This window comes from Lacerta agilis, chromosome 3 (genome assembly GCF_009819535.1).
Source record: "Lacerta agilis isolate rLacAgi1 chromosome 3, rLacAgi1.pri, whole genome shotgun sequence".
NCBI lineage: Eukaryota > Metazoa > Chordata > Lepidosauria > Squamata > Lacertidae > Lacerta > Lacerta agilis.
Window position 1 is genome coordinate 79,140,463 of NC_046314.1, and position 21,532 is coordinate 79,161,994.

Here is a 21,532-nt window from a genome sequence, read left to right on the forward strand (position 1 = left end):
TAAGCAAATGGTCTGTGAGCAACTAGAAAGGAATGCTGTGATAACTAAAAGTCAGCATGGGTTTCTGAAAAATAAGTCATGTCAGACTAACCTGATCTCATTCTTTGACAGAATTACAAGCCTTGTAGATGAAGAGAATGCTGTGGATATAGCCTATCTTGATTTCAGCAAGGCCTTTGACAAGGTGCCCCATGATATTCTTGTAAAGAAGCTGGTAAAATGTGGGCTAGACAATGCTACCAGTCAGTGGATTTGTAACTGGCTGACTGACCGAACCCAAAGGGTGCTCATCAATGGCTCCTCTTCATCCTGGAGAGAAGTGACTAGTGGAGTGCCACAGGGTTCTGTCTTGGGCCCAGTCTTATTCAACATCTTCATCAATGACTTGGATGATGGGCTTGAGGGCATCCTGATCAAGTTTGCAGATGACACCAAATGGGGGGTGGGGATGGCTAATACCCCAGAGGACAGGATCACACTTCAAAATGACCTTAAGAGATTAGACAACTGGGCCAAAGCAAACAAGATGAATTTTAACAAGGAGAAATGTAGAGTACTACACTTGGGCAAAAAAAATGAAAGGAACAAATACAGGATGGGTGACATCTGCCTTGAGAGCAGTACATGTGAAAAGGATCTAGGGGTCTTGGTAGACCACAAACTTGACATGAGTCAACAGTGTGATGTAGCAGCTAAAAAAGCCAATGCAATTCTGGGCTGCATCAATAGGAGTATAGCGTCTAGATCAAGGGAAGTAATAGTACCACTATATTCTGCTCTGGTCAGACCTCACCTGGAATACTGTGTCCAGTTCTGGGTACCACAGTTCAAGAAGGATACTGACAAGCTGGAACGTGTCCAGAAGAGGGCAACCAAAATGGTCAAAGGCCTGGAAACGATGCCTTATGAGGAACGGCTTAGGGAGCTGGGTATGTTTAGCCTGAAGAAGAGAAGGTTAAGGGGTGATATGATAGCCATGTTCAAATATATAAAAGGTGTCATATAGAGGAGGGTGAAAGGTTGTTTTCTGCTGCTCCAGAGAAGCGGACACAGAGCAATGGATTCAAACTACAAGAAAGAAGATTCCACCTAAACATTAGGAAGAACTTCCTGACAGTGAGAGCTGTTCGGCAGTGGAATTTGCTACCAAGGAGTGTGGTGGAGTCTCCTTCTTTGGAGGTCTTTAAGCAGAGACTTGACAGCCATCTGTCAGGAATGCTTTGATGGTGTTTCCTGCTTGGCAGGGGGTTGGACTGGATGGCCCTTGTGGTCTCTTCCAACTCTATGATTCTATGATTCCTCTATTTTCCCTGCACCCTCAATCCAAATCTGTTCTGGAGAATCCTCCAGCCCTCTGAAACAGATTTGTGGGGTGAGGTGGCAGGAGGAGAGCAGCTGAAATTTCTGTTGGGATGCACAAGAGCAGTCAACAGGTAGCAGCTTTTCCTAGGCTAAGCAATTCACCCCCAGAGAACACAAATTCTGAGGTGGGCCTAATACTGCCAAAATATCCTTACAAGCTACAGCATCTCAGCATTTCAGTTCCATGTGTTTGTTTATTACTCATTCCAGCTTTCAGTGTATGTCATGAACGCTGGGCATTGTCAGGAACAAGGCCCTACTAGACACAAACAGCTGCTAGACTTCTTTGCTTTTTATATTTCCACCTTGCCCTCTTGGGGGCTTACTACTTTGCTGAGAGCGAAGTGAGTAGGCATTGTGTTTGTTTTCAGCATTTCCCTTCTCTCATTAGTCACTCTTCGTTATTCTTCCCCTGGGCTGCAGTTCAGATGTTTAATTCAATTGGGCCTTCATTCCACCATGCAGACTCACACCCTCTCTTGTCCTTTTTCTCGCTTAGTTATTTCATAGCCTTGTGTTCCTTTGGAGGAATGTTCCATTTTGCAGGAGGAGAAGGGCAGCTGTTTGACAAGGAGGTTTATTGATTATTGGGAAAGATTTGTGATCTTTGCTCCAGTATAGGCCAGGGATTCAACTGGGGACTTCATTTGCTAAGATCAGAAAAGTTACACACAAACTACTGGTATTTCATGTGCTGTTTTGAGAGGGCTGCTGAAAAGCTCAGGGTTGATGCGAATGGAAAAGGAAGAAGGCTGAATTCCCCTGAAGAGGAATCATGTGTCATTTTGCTGACTTGTGAGCAGCTTAACAACATCTGGGTCAGATCGGACGTCCATCTAATCAAGCACTGTGCCCATGAGTGGCCAACTCCAGATAATGTCTCAGAAAAATATCCAACCTGGGTACAGTGGAGACTGGAGACAGATGCCCTCTGTTGCATGTCTCAGCCTTAGGGAATCAGAGGCATGCTGCCTCCTCACAGATTCCATTCACATGGTAAACAGTCACTGATAACTAAACCCTTCCTGAGCATTTGCCTGCTGACTGACAGGGGCACTGTGTTAAAGCTGTTTTGTGTAGGAAGAATATTCAGTCACCAAGGAGTAGGCCAGAGATGAAAGCGCTCTGCCTAAGACTCATCACACATGGTCTGGAAATGTGTTGGTGGAGGCGTGTGTGTAATAGCCTTCTGTCCTACCCAAATGGTGCCCTTGGAGTCACAGCCAAGACTCTACATGTCTTCTGGTGGCTGGTGGGAGTTCAAAACACCTGAAGGGCAGCAGATTGAGGAAGGCTACTTTAGTCACTCATTTTCTGGCTTTATGACTTGGGCCACACTTCTCTGCAAGCTCTTCCAGGCCTAAGAGAAATAAGGAGATTTTGCTGCTTTTGAACCCACTCCCCTGCTCTACAAGCGGTTTCCCAGGGAGGTCAAAGGCACATTTTTACGGGATGTCATGACTTTTCAATCACCAGGGCACCTCACAGCAATTCAGTTTCCCACCTCAGGCTGTGCCTGTAAAGCAGGGTTACCTTTCAAATAATTTTTTTTTGTTTTTAAGGAGCATCACAGGGAAGCTTTGTGGTTCATTTGCCAGAGGCTTGTTTTTCTGGAATAAAGAACATCTATCATCTTTGGTTGCAAAACAACCTTCTTAAAAAAAGAGAAAAAGAATTTTTTTTTTTTTTGGAGCATGATGGGGTTAAAACAACAATAACAAACTTACGATTCACACAATACAGTGAAGAGAGAAGTCAAGTTTCCTAATCCTAGAAATGTTTGCAGCCTCCCATCTTTTCACCCTGGTCAAGGACAGGTCCCGTCCTCTTTGCTCTTTTGAAACACCCATTTCTGCACCTTCTCACCACAGATAGAAAGGGGAACAGAGGCATTATTCACTCACCTTCCATCCACAGTGGAATGGCAGCTGAAAGGAGAAGCCACCACTACTTGCTCACTTGCAAAACCATCCTTTCCGAGTGTCAGTAGAAATAGGATCCAGCTGCACCTAGAGGGAGCGACTAGGCAAACAGTGTGCAAGAGTGTACAAATCCTGGACATGTGTGGGTATATGATTAGTGGTTTCCCAAAGCATATTTTGGGGTGCTTATTTTTTCCCTATGTATCTCTGGTTATCTCCTGCTTGGACTACAGTCATACCTCATGTTACAGCCGCTGTGGGTTGCGTTCGTCACAGGATATGAACGCGCCGAACCCGGAAGTACCGGAACGGGTTACTTCCGGGTTTGGCAATTAGTGCATGCACAGAAGCGCTGAATCGCGCTGCGCACATGCGCAGACGTGACACTTCATGTTGCGTTCTGCTCATGTTGCGAAAGGGACTCCGGAACGGATCCCATTCACAACATGAGGTACCACTGCACTGCAAAACTATAACTAATTTAGAATGCAGCTCCCAGATGTGACTGGGAACAGCTGCCGGGACCATATAACATGGGTCCTAAAGGATCTACATTGGCTCCCAGTACATTTTCGAGAACAGTTCAAAGTGTTTGTGCTGACCTTTAAAGCCGTAATCAGCCTCGGCCATGTATACCTGAAGGAGCATCTTGTCTCTGTTCTTCATCCCAGACACTGAGGTCCAATTCAGAGGACCTTCTGGTGAGAAGGGAACGGGGGGGGGGGGGTTATTCGGTTGTCTTTGTCTTTGTTTTTATTATATATTTTGTTTTTTGTAATGTTATGTTGTGAACTGCCCTGTGATCTAACGGTATAGGGTGGCATACAAATTTAATAAATAATAATAGGCAGAGGGCCTTCTCGGTAGTGGCGCCTGCCCTGTGGAATGCCTCCCACCAAACAGGATTTGACTTTATTGACCAAAGTTATTGGTGTGCATAGATGCCTTTGTTTGTACCATGCATCTGCAGGCAGCTGAGCTTTGCTGGATCTGTTGGTATGTGCAATTGCAAATTTGTTTGCTTAGAAGATGTATCTCTGATTTATGCTGACCCCAAGCACATTTTGGAGTGGCCATCCCCCATGGATCTGGGCTATTGTTGACTATCCTCAATGTGCACAGACACCCTTGTCCGTGCCATGTGCTCACAGGAAGTTTATTGGCATATAGCAGAGAAGTCTCTTTGATGTTGCTTGGGTGTGTGCTTTGCCCAGGCTCAGATCATATTTTGGGGTGGGCACCCCCAATGATATATTTATTATGGTGTTCCGATATCATCGTGAATTTATGAGCGTTTTGGAAGCATGATGTTCTTTTTGGCATTCTGGGATACACGAGCTTTCCTTCTTCTTCTCGCTTTGCGCTTCCGAGCCAAGGAGGGGCTGGGAAGAACTAGCGACGAACTTAAGCGCCGTGTGGAGTTAGTTTCCCGCATACGGATTTGCAGCCTCCAGGTTGACTTTCAGTGCAGCCTCGCTTCCCCACCTCTCCCCTTTGCAATCAGCGCTGCCCTTTATTTAATTAGGGCCCCTCCCACCCGCGACTGCCTTTTCCCGGACTGGCTGGGCATGTCGCTTGACCTCCGGTTGGTCGCTCTCCGGGCCCGCCTCTGAGAACTCAGCGCCACAGGCAGGGGAGGGGCAGAGCACGAGGGGAGGGGAGGGAGGCAGGCAGCCGCCGTGGGGCCCAAGCTGCTGCTGCTGCTGCTCCTCCTGCAGCAGCGCCTCTCCCACTTCCATCCACCAACAGAGCGAAAAGGCTCCGGGAGCGAGAGGGGCGGCGCGAGCGGTCCAATCCGCGGGAACGAAAGCAGCCTCGGGGCGGAGCCAGGCGCGCCGCTACCCAATGGCACGGGCGCTGGGGCGGGGCGGAGCTCTGGGAGAGCTTGTGAGGAGTCTGAGGCGGCGAAAGAGTCCGGAGTCGGGAGGCGAGTTTGTTGGTGGAGCTGCTGAGGCTCGTCTCGTGCTCTCTCTGGCGCCCGTTATAGCAGCTGCGTAGTCGCCGCCGCCGCCGTAGTCGCGCGCGCGGGGCCGCTGAGGGGAGACCGAAGGCTTTGGAGGCACCGGCAGGCCGGCGGGGAGGAGTGGGCGGGAGGCGCTTCTTCACGGCGAAAGGAGCGGGAAGCCGCCCGGGGTAGAACTTTGGCTGGACTCGCCGCCGCTGAGGAAACTTTTCTCGAGGGGCCGCTGCCGGGGGAGGAGAGGCGGCTGAGGCGTCGCCGCCGCCGCGGCAGCAGCAGCAGCAGCAACAAGAGCCGCAGCTGGGGCTGGGCTGCTCCCTGCCGGACTCAGGGGCGCTTTTTCGGCCCTGGCCGGGATGTACCTGGCAGCGGTATCGGCGGGGCGGCGGCGGCGGGGCGGCGTCGGCTGGCCCTGGGCGGCGGGTTGGCCTCCGCTGCTGCTGGCGCTGGTGTTCCTGGGGGAGTCCGGGACGCGGGCGTTCGTGTGCCTGCCTTGCGACGAGTCCCGCTGCGAGGAGCCCAAGAACTGCCCCGGCGGCGTCGTGATGGACATCTGCGGCTGTTGCTTCATGTGCGCCCGGCAGCGCAACGAGAGCTGCGGGGGCTTCTTCGGGCTGCACGGCGCCTGCGACCGCGGGCTGCGCTGCGTGATCCGCCCGCCGCTCAACGGGGACTCGCTCACGGAATACGAAGCGGGCGTCTGCGAAGGTAACAAGGCAAAAAGCCCTTCCAAAGGCGAACGGCCGCCTCTTCCTTCCAGGCAGAGGGGCGCGGAGTCACTCCGCCCCGGCGCGGACTGACGCGCGTAGAGCTAGCGCGTGTCTTGGGAGGTTGGGGGGCGGCGGCGGAGAGAGGGACTGGGGATTTCTTTCCGGGAGGAAAGCGGGGCGGAGGGGACTGGGGCCCTTGTCAGACCCCACTTTGAAAGTATTTTGGTGTTTCGGGGGTCTCTCCACCACCCCACCCCCGCCAAGCCACTCCATTTTTTTCAGGACACTGATGATAGTGTGAAATGTTGGCTGCATGTACCGTGAAAGCTGGTCGGCAGATTGGAAGGAAAGGTTGGGGCTTCCTAGTGTGGCGTGTTGTCTCCGTCGATTGCATGTTCTGACTCTTCTCTCCCCTCCCCCTCTCCCCCCACCCCGCTTTCCTCATAGTTATTTTCCATACTTGCCCACATCATATGCAGGTGTTCATCCGCCAATCTGCACTGCTTAAAAAACAAAAAACAAAGAGGAGGTATCTCTCTTTAATGCTACAGTGGCTCAGAGTAGTATGTGCACGCGTGTGTTTTGCCGGTGTAGAACCTATTGCTTCCCCCTCACAAGGTGGATGTTGCGTTTTCCTCTTCTGTTTCGTCCTTTACATTTCCCTCTCCCTTTGCTTATTGTTCCCAGCGGTCGTGGATTTTAAAGTGGCTTTTGAACTAGGGCATGGAAATAAAAAGCGTATTTTTTCTGAAGTCGGGATAGGTTCTTCTTTATTTTTTAAATGTAGGTATCTCTGGTCCTAACAGTTCGATTTTCTTTTTCCTTTGGCTTTGGTCTGCTCTTTTTTTCAACCTTTTTTGCAGCCCATTACTAACAATGTTTTCCACCTAGTAGTGAGACAGTGAGAGTTGTATATTAGTAAGTGCATTTAGGGCTATAGTCGTCAGTGTCTTGATTTCCCCCCATTCCAGATGTGCAGGCAGATGGCTATTGATTGTCATGTAGCAATCCAACTTTTCTGCAATTTATTTTTGAAAGCTATCATAATTGCATAATTTTTGTTTAATGGTATATTTTCAGAAACATTACAACATGCAGACAATATTTGATAAGAGTAGCTTTATTTCATAATTGGATGATATTGCTTACCCATTAGCCCTGATTCATGTTTTTTTGAAATGTCAGATTGACACCTGTCTTTTCAATCTTCTGAATTCAAATGGCTTGTAATCAGTAATGAATGAGAATTCTTGAATCAGTAAATAATCAAAGGGTGACCATTATTGAAATGTTTAAAATGCTTATACCTATCACTTTATGCATCATTGGGGGGGGGCATAAATCTACCTTTCATTTTCATGCAATTCAATTGGCTATAATTTGTATTGTACATCAGTCTTCTTCATAATAGGTTGGAGTCAAATAATTGGAAATATATGAATATTTTGCCTGATAGCTGTGTAAGTGGCATGAGAGAGTTCAATCTACCATTTTCACCTCTTCAAACATTAGGAAAGTTTGGGATACTATAGTGTGGATGAGAATCAAAATTTATATGGAAATTTTTTGTCTTCCCCCTCCCTTTTCATTGGTTACTTAAAACAAGGATGATTTTTGTACATCCACTAGAGAGCAGCTGTGAGTTCAGGAATTCCTCTGAAGAACGGTAGTAAAGTCATAAAAAAGCGCACACTCCAACTGTTTAAAGATAGCTAGTGCCCTTGTATCCCCCCAAATGACATTTAGACTTAACAATTGTTACATACATTTGTTCATAGTTTAGTTTTACTTTTACTACTCTTGGTTATGACATAAATAAGATGCAGTTTTCTGTACAGATTAGCTCTCCTCCGCACATTTTCAGTTGGGTTTTCTGAACATGATGAGAATCGGCATGGATCTGTCAGGCTTTTACAACTGTTTGGAGTTGTAGTTGTTTTACATGTTTGTATGGGGAGAGTTTAAATATAAGGAGCATGCAAGCATATTAAGTTGTGAATAAATATCTGTCATGATCTTCCACTCAGATGTTGCATGTTTCCTGTGTAACTACACCTTAATTTTTATGTGAGAGGGAAATTAAATTGAAAACTTCCTATAATGCTTTGACACTGCCTCCCTTAATGTATAGCAGTCTAGAGCTTTCTGGCACTTTTAGGAGAACTATAATTCTTTAGAAGTGATGCAATGCTGGACTTCAATGGAAAGCACATCTGGCATTCCCCTGCTGAAAATAATATGGAGAGTCTCTCAAGAAGAGACTTCAGCTAGTGGTGGACTTGACATTAGACCCAGCTGTCCCAGTTCCAACTATCCCACAGAAACAGTCTACAGAAATTAGCAAAACTGTTGCTATATAAATCACTTAGCTGCATGAGTATGTACAGTTGAAGCTTTTGGTCACCAGTGGGGCTGAAGTCTTAGTAGCTTTAAATTTGGCAACACATTCATAAGATTATTTTGAGCTTTCACATAAAAATATTAGAGCTAAAATCTGTTAATGATTCCAGCAATTGAATTGGGACCAGTGGTTGAGTTTACTGTTTCTTTAGATCTGTTGATACAACAAAGCTTTACTGGGAACAGTCTTGACATGAATATCATTTGTAGATGAAAGCCTATCTGCCACAAAAGGGTAGGTTTTCACATTTTTACAAATCTATTCTCTTTTCAGTCTTTCTTACAATAGAATTTTTATCCTGATACGACCCCTACTGGTCACAATGTAGAACTCTTTTTAAAGCTTTTAGATGGGTTCATGAAAAACACTGACACAGCCAAAAATGTGTTCTCAGTCCAGTGGTTATTAATATGGATCATGGTTTAATCGGCTACAGCAAATTGTTATCTCAAATCTTCTGAAAGCAGTATGTATTAAATAGAATAAAGCAAATGCTGACTGATATTTTTGTAATGTCATGGTGGCTTAACAATAAGGGTGTTATTTAAATGTTCTCTGAAGAAAACAAAATTTATTTTATATATTTATATAACATTTCATATAACAACATTAGGTGTGCATTCTGATTTTGGAAAAATATCCATTCTGGACTGGCACAACTTCTTGCTACTATACTGTAGTTATACTCTGTGTTCTGCTTCCTAGATTCACCGTTGTGGAGTTCCTTTTTAACATTGCTCTAGCTATGATTCCATAGTTCAACAGTTATTTGCTGAAAGCTGTAATGCTACTGGTATTCCACTGGTCTTGATCCCTTTGTGGTAAAGTACCATATGAACTCATGTAACTAATTTCATAAACCTTCATATAAGTAACGAGCAGGGAACAACTCAAAACTATTTTAACAGTATTGACAGCAGATGCATTGCATTAGAAATAAGCCCTGACACCATTTTAATTACTGAGAAGATTGGTGCTGAACTGGAGAGAGACTCCAATGTAATCGGGTCATGTATGTGATGCCAATAAGCAGTTGTTGGAGCTTTGCTGGTGGGGTGGGGCGGGGCAGCTGTGAAATATAGATCTATAAAAGTAGTAGTGTGGAACTTGTAGTCCTCCAGACTTCAGCTCCTGTTATCCCTGATCATTGTACATGCTGGCTTTTGTTAGGGGACATAAACTACTATTTAAACTATTTCCAGTATTTGGCCTGGAAACTATTCTAACATTTGGCAATAGTCCTCTGGGAGGTCTTTGTTTAGAAACAGTTTGGTTTCCTTTCAACTGTGTAAACCTTCACTTTCCCTTCTGGAATATTTGCATGTCATGGACTCAACTTAGTCCTGACCCTTTCCATAACAGTGCTATTCAATGTAGTTTTACAATACTTCTGTAAAAGTTCATTAAGCTTTTTTTTTTTCTTAAGCAGGGCTATTTTTATTAGGGGAAGAATTGGTGATGAATTTCTGAAGTTGCTGCACCTGATTGACATAAGGTGCCTAAAGCTCATTTGGCGACCTTATTCCAGGCACTGTCTCTTTGTGTGACCTACCTCACTGGTTGAGCACCTGCTTTGTATGCAAGTTCAATCCTCTTCATCACCAGGTAGGGCTGGGAATGTTTCCTGCGTGAAATCATGGAGAGCCACTGTCAGTCATTGTAGACAATGCTGAGCTAGATGGAGCTATGGTCAGCAACAATATATGACAACTTCCTATGTTGCCTGTGATATGAATGTAATAAATTAATAATATACAGTATTAAACTACTTGTTTCCATATAAAGCATTCTAAAATAGCACATCTATGGCTAGTGCTCTATAAATGTTCCAGGTTCCCTGGATCTGAATGCTATAGCTTCCTGAATTTATGCTAAATTTCCATAAGAGGTTAAGAAGAGCCAGCTGGATCATGTCAGTCCAGCGTCTTGTTCTCACAGTGGCCAACCAGATGCCTGTGGGAAACCTGCAAGTGGGATTTGAGTACAAGAGCACTCTCCCCTCCTGTGGTTTCCAGCAGTTGGTATTCAGAAGCGTTGCTTCCTCCAACTGTGGAGGCAGAGCACAGCCATCATAGCAAGGAGCTTTCCATAGCCCTCTCTTCTATGAATTTGTCTAGTTCAGGGGTTGGCAAGGCTTACCTGGCATGGGCTGGATCACTCCCGCGGAGATCCTTTGTGGGCCTGGCCAGCGCAGCGCGATGACGGAAATTGCTTCTGCGCATGCCCAGATGCTGGAAATCGTGCCTGCACAGAAGCGATTTTCGGCATCTGGGCATGCGCAGATGCGATTTCCAGAGCTGCAGAAGAGAGTCGCCACTGCACCCGTTTAGTGCAGCGTGAGCAGGCCTCTCGGTTTGGGGGCAGCTCTTTGACCAGTTAAATGGCCTCCGTGGGCCACAGGTTGGGGATCCCTGGTCTATTTCTCTTTTGAATTCATCTGTGTTGGTGGCTATCATTGCCTGCTGTGGGGGCAAGTTCTGTAGTTTAACTATGCACTTAGCTATGTGTGAAGAAGCACCTACTTCTTTAAACATTCAGCTTCCTTGGTTGTAAATGAGTTCTAGTTTACAGTTAATGAATTATGTTAGTTTTTGTAGGAGATGTTTGTGATCAGCTTTATACTGCCACAAAAGCAGTACTTATAACAGGAACAGAACCTCAGGCCTCTCTTCTGTAGGACTTTCCCCAAAGCCTACTCCTCATTGTCTCTGTTCTGTGCTCTCCTCAGGGATACATTCCAGCCAAGCAGAAGGACTTAACTATGTTAATGCCTCTTGCTTGCCTGGACGGATGTGTGTGTGCTGAGCTCTCTGAATTTTGTGTGACTGGAATGTAAGCTAACAAAAAGGTAAAAGTAAAGTCTGTTGCTCCACCTACTTTTTGCCTCTGGTCCCACCCAACCCCATAAGGGAATGCAGTACTTGGACTGCAAAAGATTCTCCACACTGATCTGTCATTTTAATATCATTTTCTCATGACTTTCCTCAAACAATCCAGGAAAGGGCAGTTGAGTGAGATACTGCGAAATATTGGAGATTCCTAGTTTATTACCACAATAAACATTTTCAGGGAAGATAGGAAAGTTTGTTAAAGTTTGTTGAAAATGCCTTCAGTCTTACCTTTGACACCTTGGCATGTTTTTCTTGTTAAACTTCAAGGCTATATTGGTATGCAGCACCTTTATCATAAATACTGATTTCCAAAGAAGTACTCTGAGATATAAAAGATGTATGGATTTAGTAAGTTAATTTCATTAAACGTTTTATAACTCTGACTGCAGTTTGATACTGCAACTGACTGTTGCTACAGTTTTGCTCAAGAATAGCAGTATCATTTTTAAAAAACAAAACTGGCAGGATTATGTGGTAGCCTATCCAGGCAAATCTGCTTGCTGTGAAGTGAGTCTGGTTTAAGCTTCTGTGTGCTGCTTCTACATGAATAGTGCTTGCAGTACAGTATTCTGAACTATTTTGAGATTTGAGTACTCAACCAGACTGAGATGTTCAGGCTTAGCCTTTTACATCTTCATCTGGAGGTTCTAGTTGCTGCTTTCTTCTGCATTGTTATAATATTTATATACCGCCTTTCCCCCAGAATTGGGACTCAAGGTGGCTTACAAAAATTAAAACCAACTTGAATAAAATGCAGAAAGCTTAAAAGATATAAAAGATATGATTATGTTGTTGCAGTTGCACAATCTGGTGTCAATGTGAGATCAGTGGCTTTTGATATGATCAACCATGGTATGCTCCTGGATTGGTTTTGTGGGCTGGGGATTGGAGGCATTATTCTTTAGAGATTCTGCTACTAACTGCAGGACTGGTTCCAGAGAGTAGTACTCACTCTCACTTTCACTCTCACCCCCACCCACCCCAGGCACATTACTTTGCCCCCAATACTATTTAAAATCTATATTAAATCATTGGGAGCAGTCAATTGGAGTGCAATGTCTTAATTATTCTGATGACACTTTGCTCTATTTCTCTGTGATCCAGAAGTGAACACTCATGGCCTGAGTTGTTTTCTGGATAGAGGCCCTTTGGATGTTTGGTTCTTGTGTCCAGGAAGTGATACATTTACTGGTCACATTCCTTTTGAAAGAGCAGGATCATCTTTGGGGCCTTCTCATTTATTCATCTTTGGCTTCAGTGGCTAGGAGTACTATCTATCAGGTTTGGCTGGTACAGTAGCTACAGCCATTCCTGGACAGGGATGATATGGCCACAGTGATCCATGTATTGGTAATATCAAGACTGATTACTATCAAGAGCCAACCATCATCAATGTATTAAACCTTTTGTTGACACAACTGCACTGGCTACCAATATACTACCAGGCCAGATTCAGTGTGACATTGTTACTTGCTTAGAAACTCCTAAACATCTTGGCACCAGGCTACCTGAGAGACCATCTCTCCCCTGCCTGGCAGTTGCATAGATTACCCCCAGTGCTACTGAGAGGTCTTAATATTTGCTTTCAGTGTTGTTGCCCTTTTAATATGGAATGCGTTACCACCTGAGATAAGGCATGCACCAATTATCTATTCTTTCAAATGCATGCTTATGAACTTTTTATTTACTCAAGCCGTTTCTGACTGAATTTTTAATTACTGGCTGCTGATGCATCTGCTGCTGTACTGCTGTTTTCAGCTGTTATTTTTAGCAGTTCGAAAGCATGTCAGAGTGCAAGTAGATAAATAGGGACCGCTCCGGCAGGAAGGTAAACAGCGTTCCTGTGCGCTGCTCTGGTTCACCAGAAGCTGCTTTGTCATGCTGGCCACATGACCCGGAAGCTGTACGCCGGCTCCCTCGGCTAGTAACATGAGATGAGCACCGCAACCCCAGAGTCAGACACGACTGGACCTAATGGTCAGGGGTCCCTTTACCTTTACCATTACACTGCTCAGATATTTTTAAATTAGAGCAAAAATTTTAAAATGAAAATAAAGTAAGTTTAGCAGAAGCAGGTACTCCCAAACCATAGTTTGAATTGTTGGCACTAAGCATAGTTAATGATACTGGTTAGAATTGGACATGCAAGCCAGGATTATGCTCAGTCAGCCATGGTTTGTCATGGTTTCAGCCACACAGTGGTCCCAATATACACCAGGGTACTGTGTAACTAAAGCTGAAACAAGAGTCCCAAACTTTTTGTTTTGCTGTTGTGTGAACAAGAAGGAAAATGCAGAAAGGGACACTGCAGAGGAAAGGACATACGGTACTTTATTCTTAATGTCTGAGACATAGAAAGATTGTGCCTTAGCTCGGTAATGTGCCTTTCCTTTTTATTTATGAAACTTGTGTCTGACATGCCTTCATACAGGAAAAAAAGTAAGTGCTTTATTTACAAATAGTGTTTTATGGGGGACAAAGCATGCTCTCTATCTCTTACAATGCTTGGCCAAAACCACTGGAAAGTACTGTATATGTATTTTTTGTGCAGGGAAGCATCTCTTGGAGATGCTTGCAGGATACTAGCCAGCACTCCACACCTGCCTGTCATGACTGACATTTTGCTAATATTTGCTCAGTGTTCTGCAGGTATCAAAGCAAATACTAATTACTTGGTATAATACTTAATGTACAAGGTGCAGGGCTAGCCATTTTAATTAGAAGAAAGCAGCCTGCCTCAGACAGCAGATTTTGGGGTATCATTTAACGGCAGGCAAATGTAGGAGACCGGGCATCATTTAATTGATTTACCAATATAGGAAGACACAATCCCCTGCCTTGTTTAAGTTGCAATATGAAATATTAGCTATGCAAGATAAATAATAAAGGAGGAACAGAAAAATAAATGTCATTTGTTTAGTTACAGGATATAACTTTTTTGTCTTTAACAATACAATCTTGTATATGTCTACTCAGAAGTAAGTGAGGGCAACTAGTGTGGAGCTCCACCACAACACACCTGACCTCCTATTAACAGTATCACTTTGCTTACTGAGAGGAAGAGGGGTGAAGTTGTGGGGAGTTCAGCATGGTGCTGGTGCAGTGGGGGAACCAGTTCAGTGCTTCTATTGCTTGACCTGCATCACATCACTGCCTTGCTCCTCCCTCATTCCCCCAGTCAACACAGCAGCAACACTGCTGGGCAGCCATGTGTACAGTGGCACACCTCCACAATGGCTGCCCATTGAAGACTTACTCCCAGGTAAACATGTATAGGATTGCAATCCTAAATGTTCTTAATATGTGGAAATTAATAGCTGAAGTAAAAGGGTTCTGGTCTGAATTCTGGAAGGGAAGAAGTTGCTTGAAACTTGCTGAAACACAAAGCCTTGTTGTCTCTGTGTCTCCACCCTCTATGAATTGGAGTGTGACTGAAATACCAGTCTACAAATGTAGGTTTATTGCTAGCCCATCTTATCACAAATCCCTATAATAACATTTTTTTGCTCACTGACCAGAATTGGAAACAAATCCACAAAGTTACTTGTCTACAAAAGATTACTGTTACATTTCCCTCCAGTAATCATTTCTAGTATCATTAACTCTCCAGCTTACAAAGGTTTCCTGCCTTTATCTTCCAAGGATGATGCTTGCTTGGCATAGGAGAGCAGACATGTGGCTATTTACAGGGCTTGTTAATGAGATCTAATGAGTGGGAGGGGAGGAGCCAAGGGCCAGGCTATTGGTTCAGGCAGACTAATAGGCAGGACCTTTGATCAGCTATATGGATTTCTATTTTGAATGGGGGTATCAACTCTTAAAATTATGTATTCACATTGACTCTGCAAACTTAGGGGCCAAGAGTGATCAAGTTTGCGGCCAGCAACTTGGATCCAACTCTAATTTATATGTTTCCATTGTGTAATCTAACTCATTATTGGGTTCCTCTGCAGTATTTAGAGTCCTTGGAAGAGGGGAGAGAGCATAATATGCTTGAAATCAGTTTTTTTTCTGTATTAGTGTGAATTGAAGTTCTGATGTAAAATTCTGTAAGGATTTAGTCCATTTTGATCAGTAAGCAAGTGAAATTCTTCATCTCAGTTCACTAATAAATTCTAATTTCATTACTAATACACTGCATTATTATATATCAGTGTTTTAAAATACATTGTCTATTCCCAATAATTTGATGATATCCAGTTGGATCCATACCAAGTTAGTTGCACTTTGAGATCGGTGTGAAAACATGGTTCCCATTCAAATTAATGGAACCAGTGTAAGTAATTTAGTCACCTCGTCTGTTAAGCGTATAAGACATTTGCCCCCCAAATATCTGACTTTTATAGAACTGAGAAGACCTCAGTGACATTGTTAAGCTAGGTTTCTAAGAATTTTAACACTGTCTCGTTGGCTTGAAAAACTTGAGGTTGGCATCCAGAATATTTATCCTAGTAACTATGAATGCTTTTTCTAGTCCTGACAGACACAGTTCCAAAAATGAACTGACAATGTAATAAATGTTGGGTCCTATTATTTTAGCTATCAGGGATTACTTCTAGACGTTGGACATTTCCAGAATTCCATTTAGTGTCACATTTACGCCATCACATGTAATCAGGATTGACCACTGATTCAGCTTTAGCAACCAGTTTCCATATCACTTGTTTCTTCATCTTTGGCTTCATTGTCATGAGTATTTCAATAGAGAGACTATAGTTCATTAGCTTTTGTTCCTAATACTTTGTATGTGGAAATACACCCGAAGCAGTTACATTGCAAAGTGTGGAGAAGTATGTTTACAAACAGAAATACTATTGTGGCTTTTTACTGACTTACACTAGCTCTAAGAGTGTGTTGCACTTATTCCCTCTTGAATTAACTTGAATTTTCTTGTCCTGTTATTCTAATACAAATATTTTACTTATCCTATAATTGAAGCTATCAGTCTCACTGTGTTGAGGACTAGCAGTAATCATTTAAGTTTCCATAATTTTGTCTGCATTTTAAAGGAACAATTTCCATATGAAGATATACTAGAGTTATATATTGTTTTTAATTTCCTTTCGTTGTTTAATTTAATTTCGTTGTTAGCCAGAAAAAAATATTACTTTACAAAACTACATTAGCAGTAAAAGCTGTGAGAATTTAATGAATTTTTACATAGCTTCAAATATTTGTCTGACAGATTTTAAACCAGAGGGCCTTTTTAGATGTTTGATTTATGATGAGAATGCATACCAGTTACTTATTTGACCTTTGAGATGTTGCGTCAGCAAGAAGTAATAGTCATACTGCTGTTTTTTTAAGCAGGTAGCCTGCTTAACTGAACTGCTGGGTGCAATTTTCCTTCCATGAAGCATGGTCATTGTATTCTGGGGGTTGGGGGTACTTATTGGCTAATGCCTGTGGTATTACGTTTAGTGCATTTTGAAAATACTGTGATATTTTGAAACATATTTTAAAGAGATTTTTAATTTTTACATCAATTACTTTCGGCTGATCATCTTTTTCTGTGTTGCTTTACTGGGAGGCCTCATCTTTTCAGAAATTATGAAAGAATAGTACCTGCATGGCTACACCCATTTGATTTGTTCCTTTCCTTATGCTTTAAGTTAAACTTGTTCTTTTTCCACTTTCCGTTGTTGAAGTGTTTGCGCAGCCTTATTTATAAGTAAAAGTAATGGTGGGGAAAATAGTGAACAGGTTACCCCAATAGGAAAATTACCTTAGTGACCCTATCAATTTCCTGGTAGCAGAATATGATATGGTGCTATGAACAACAGATTTAGGATAACTGAATGGCTTTTTGAAGAGTACATTCTGAACATGAGTCCTAACTGAAGCTTCATGGAGCGATCTACATTGTGCTATACTGTATGAATTGAACTGTGAAAGTGTGGTTTTGACTTCAACTAGACTTTGATCATTTTTCTTTTTCTTTTATTCTCTAACGTAACCTGAAGGGTGACAATTCCCTGAAACATGTATTATACAGTTATACTGATGAGATATAATGAATAAAATGGACACTTTTGGACGTTTTTGTTGTATACACCCTGAAATGAATGATACTTGATACTCATCCAGGATTCTATAGTCTTTTTAGAAACAGAAGTTCTGCCAGCCACCAATTCATTGCCTTACTCAATTAGAGCTTCAACTTTTAGAACAATATTTTGGCGGAAAGATTGAATATATTTATAGGCAAATATATCAAGGCTGATCAAGTGGAGTTTCCTAAGAGTGGTAAAATGGCACCTAATGTTACAAAACAAAGATTCCATATGGGTTGTTATTTATAAATGCCAAAAAGGAGTTTGATAGAGTAGAATGGAGGTATCAATTACAGTTTCTGTAAAAAAAGATTGGGAATAGTTTTCATTTCATTGCTCAACTGATATATGCCATCCAACAGCCTCAATATTTGTGAATAATGTAAAATTGGAAAAATTCTAAATTTTAGAGTGGCACTTGTCAAGGATGCTCACTGTCACCATTGCTATTTAACATGTCAATAGAATAGTTTGCAGAGTCTGCTGGAACACATCCAGGAATTGTGGGGCAAAAAGCAGGAGGTAATTACTTAAGTCAATTTTCATGCATCTGCTATAGTCCCAATTTTGAGAGACCCAGAGGAAATAAAGCCAATCTTAAACATACTTGATATTTAAGTACATTTATATCTTGGAATGTAAGATAAAGCTGCAAAATTCAGAATGGTTTGGTTATCATAAGCAGAGGACTATAACAGATAATGGGAAAAGATGCCAAATTCTATGGAGAGGAACCCCAAGTAGATATTTCAGAATCTGGATTACCCAGGATCTGAAAAAAATAATATAAACAATAATAATGATATAAAATTATTGTTTATACCCTGCCCACCTGGCTGGGTTTCCTTAGCCACTCTGGGCAGCTTCCAGCAAAATATAAAAAATAATAAAATTAAACATAACTACTACTATTTAATTCAGGAAATGAGAAAATATCATCTAATTGGGAAAGTCTAAAACTTTCATGAGTAGGTAGAAGCACCATAATAAAAATGAATATAATGCCTTGTATTCTGTTTGTTATGAAATCATATTAAAAGCAAATGATCATTCAGTTAAAAATATTCTGTTACGTTTTCAATGGTCAGGCAAGAAACCCAGAATTATGATGAAAATGCTCAGTCAATAAACTTTAGAAGAGTTGGCATTTCCTAATGTAAAACGTTTTATTTTGCTTGTATGTTTGAATGTCTAAAGATACTGTTTGAAATTTAAGAGTTAAAAAATTGAACAAAGGCGTTTCTGTAAAATAAAATAGCACCCTTTGGTAACACTAGGAGGAACTTAATAGTAACTCAGACCCTATCAATTTGCCATTAAAAAAAAAAACTGGAAGAGCATGCTCATCCAGGATTGTCACCTCACTGTGGTTTTTTTATAATATTGAGTGCAAAAAGAAAGAATCATTAGGAGATATGAAGCTGTGGAAACATGGGGGTTAATTGAACTTAAGGGTAAAGGGACCCCTGACCATTAGGTCCAGTCGTGTCCGACTCTGGGGTTGCGGCGCTTATCTCTCATTACTGGTTGAGGGAGCCAGCGTACAGCTTCCGGGTCATGTGGCCAGCATGACAAAGCCGCTTCTGGTGAACCAGAGCAGCACACGGAAACACTGTTTACCTTCCCGCCGGAGCGGTACCTATTTATTTACTTGCACTTTTGATGTGCTTTCAAACTGCTAGGTGGGCAGGAGCTGGGACCGAGCAACAGGAGCTCACCCCATCGCGGGGATTCGAACCGCCGACCTTCTGATCAGTAACCCCTAAGCTCTGTGGTTTAACCCACAGCGCCACCCACGTTGAACTTAGGGATGTGATAAAGGAAGGACTAGGGAAAAATGGCCATCCAATTTAAAACATGAAAAAGTTAAAATACTAAAACAGATCAGAATCACCTCAACTTCCTAAGCATCTGGATAGGCTTGTCTGAACAATAATGTTTTTAGCAAGAGCTGAAAACTACATTGAAGGTGTCTGCTTGATATCAATAGGCAGGGAGTTCCAAAGTGTAGGTGCTACCCACTGGTGTTACATGCTGACAAGGTCTTACTCTTGTCAGCAGCAGGGGTGCCAACTTAAATAAAATATTGGGGAGGGGACCAGGTAAGACCCGCCCAGGCCCCACATAATCACAAGATGGCATGCACACACACCATTTGAACGGCAATGCCCATCAACTTTGGGGGGGGCAGGTCCCCTCAAATACTTTATGTTCCTTTTTCATGTTCCTATTCTAATAGGGTTTTTATATTGCTGTGTTTTGGAATAAAGTAATGAAATAATATACATGCATGTTTTACAAATAAAGAAAAATATACATGCATTTTTAAAGATTAGTGTTCTGTATGTATTTATGTATCCAGTTATCTTACATGCAGCTGTAATATTTCTATTCATAATACTTGTAATCTATGTAAATATTGACTAAGTAAAGTGAACTTGTGAGTTTATATAGCTCCACATGTCCACTGCATGCTTCATAGCTAAATGGTCTGTTTGTAAGCCAGATTTATTGAATTACATTAGACATTTTAAAAATGGGAAATGAGTTATTACCTCATTGCTTGACAATAGTGCAAAGGAAAGTTTTGCATTGTGGGGTAAAAGTTCAGTGTCTCATTGAACAGGGGAGTATGGAAGTTATGCCATAACTAGTTATTTCTATGCCCCCATACCATATATGATTGAAAACACTTCAAAATAATATGGAACAGTTAAAGAATTTAAAGGTATAAAGAAGGTGGTAACCCCTAATACTGGCTCCTATAGGAAGTGTTTATTAAAACGTTTTTTAAATAGTTCACATGTAGCTTTACATTTCTGAAAATAAATGCTGAATGGTTCACAGTTAATCTTAAAACATTAAATATAACATTGCAAAAAAGTACAAATGAAAATCAAATACAAAATATAATAAAATATTTACATTTAAAGTAGCATGATTAACATGAATGAAAATTCCACATATAAACTAGTATAAGCCACCGAACACAATAACTCTGTCCCCCCCATTGCCTCGTAGTAGCATCTTCCATACACATCCTTAGCACTTCCACATACAAACATGACCAGTAGATTTTCTGGACTGTTTTCAATTGCCATAAATGGAAATCTAACTAACTTAGGAACATTGGAGGTTAGCTGCATTATGTCAAGTCAGACAAACTGGTCCATCTAGCTCAGTATTGTCCACAATGCCCTCAACTAACTGGCAGAGGCTCTCCGGGGTTTCAGACAAGAATCACCCTGGAGATGCTGGGGATTGAACCCAGACAGATGGGCGGGGTATAAATAATAAAATTATTATTGTATTATTATTTTTCATACACGACGGATTCTCTACTGCTGAGCTGTGGCTACTCCCCCAGTACTTAGAAAATGAAAAATTGAAAGTAGATTGATTTTCCATGCTGTAATTCACCCCCCCCCCCAATAACCAAAAGTTGTTGAACTGAAATATGCTGTGGGTGAGGTTTAGAAATGCCTTTATATATAAAATATTATATTTAAACCAATCCATTGGAATGCTGCTAAATATTTTAAGTTTTGTCAGCTAGGGGTGTGCAAATCTGTCAATTTCTGCAATTACACATCAGTTTGTATATATATAAAAAGTCCTAATGAAATTTCATCAGTGAACTTCTCCAAACATAGATTATTTTGTAAAGCAATTTCCCCTACTAAAATGCATTTTTGTCTTTTTTCAGCAATACATGCATTTTTTCCTACTATATACATTTTTGTATTTTTGCTTGTGGTGAATATCTTGCAAAACTTGTAGAAGTGCAAATCATGTAGGCTCATTTTTAGTCCAAATTTTCTCCCATCTCTAATGACAACTCAGTAGCAATAACTCAGTAACATATACCTGCTTTACCTATTTTAAATTAGAAGAGCAGTGGGAAATGAAGATACTGAAAAAACATATCCTAATTTTGGATATCCAAGCAACTGTACACTAAATATGTTTCCTAGGGATGTTGTTGTTGTTGTTCAGTCGTTCAGTCGTGTCCGACTCTTCGTGACCCCATGGACCAGAGCACGCCAGGCACGCCTATCCTTCACTGCCTCTCGCAGTTTGGCCAAACTCATGTTAGTAGCTTCAAGAACACTGTCCAACCATCTCATGGGATAGTCACCTATAAAGAAGTTAATTGCAACTTCAGTTTTAAATTGGAATAGTACTGTATATTCTGGCGTATAAGACTACTTTTTAATCCAGGAAAATCTTCTC

The 21,532-nt window shown here is 42.0% G+C and overlaps 1 protein-coding gene across 3 annotated transcripts in view; it reads left to right on the top strand.

Moving 5' to 3' along the window:
* Positions 1-5,364: 5,364 nt before the first annotated feature.
* CRIM1 (cysteine rich transmembrane BMP regulator 1) overlaps positions 5,365-21,532 on the top strand; it is a 142,956-nt gene continuing 126,788 nt past the window's right edge. For all 3 annotated transcript variants that reach the window (XM_033144428.1, XM_033144430.1, XM_033144429.1), the window contains exons 1-2: positions 5,365-5,504; positions 5,547-5,952. In XM_033144428.1, the coding sequence (XP_033000319.1) occupies positions 5,601-5,952 (352 nt within the window). In that variant the 5' untranslated portion in view covers positions 5,365-5,504; positions 5,547-5,600. The remainder of the gene's footprint in view (positions 5,505-5,546; positions 5,953-21,532) is intronic.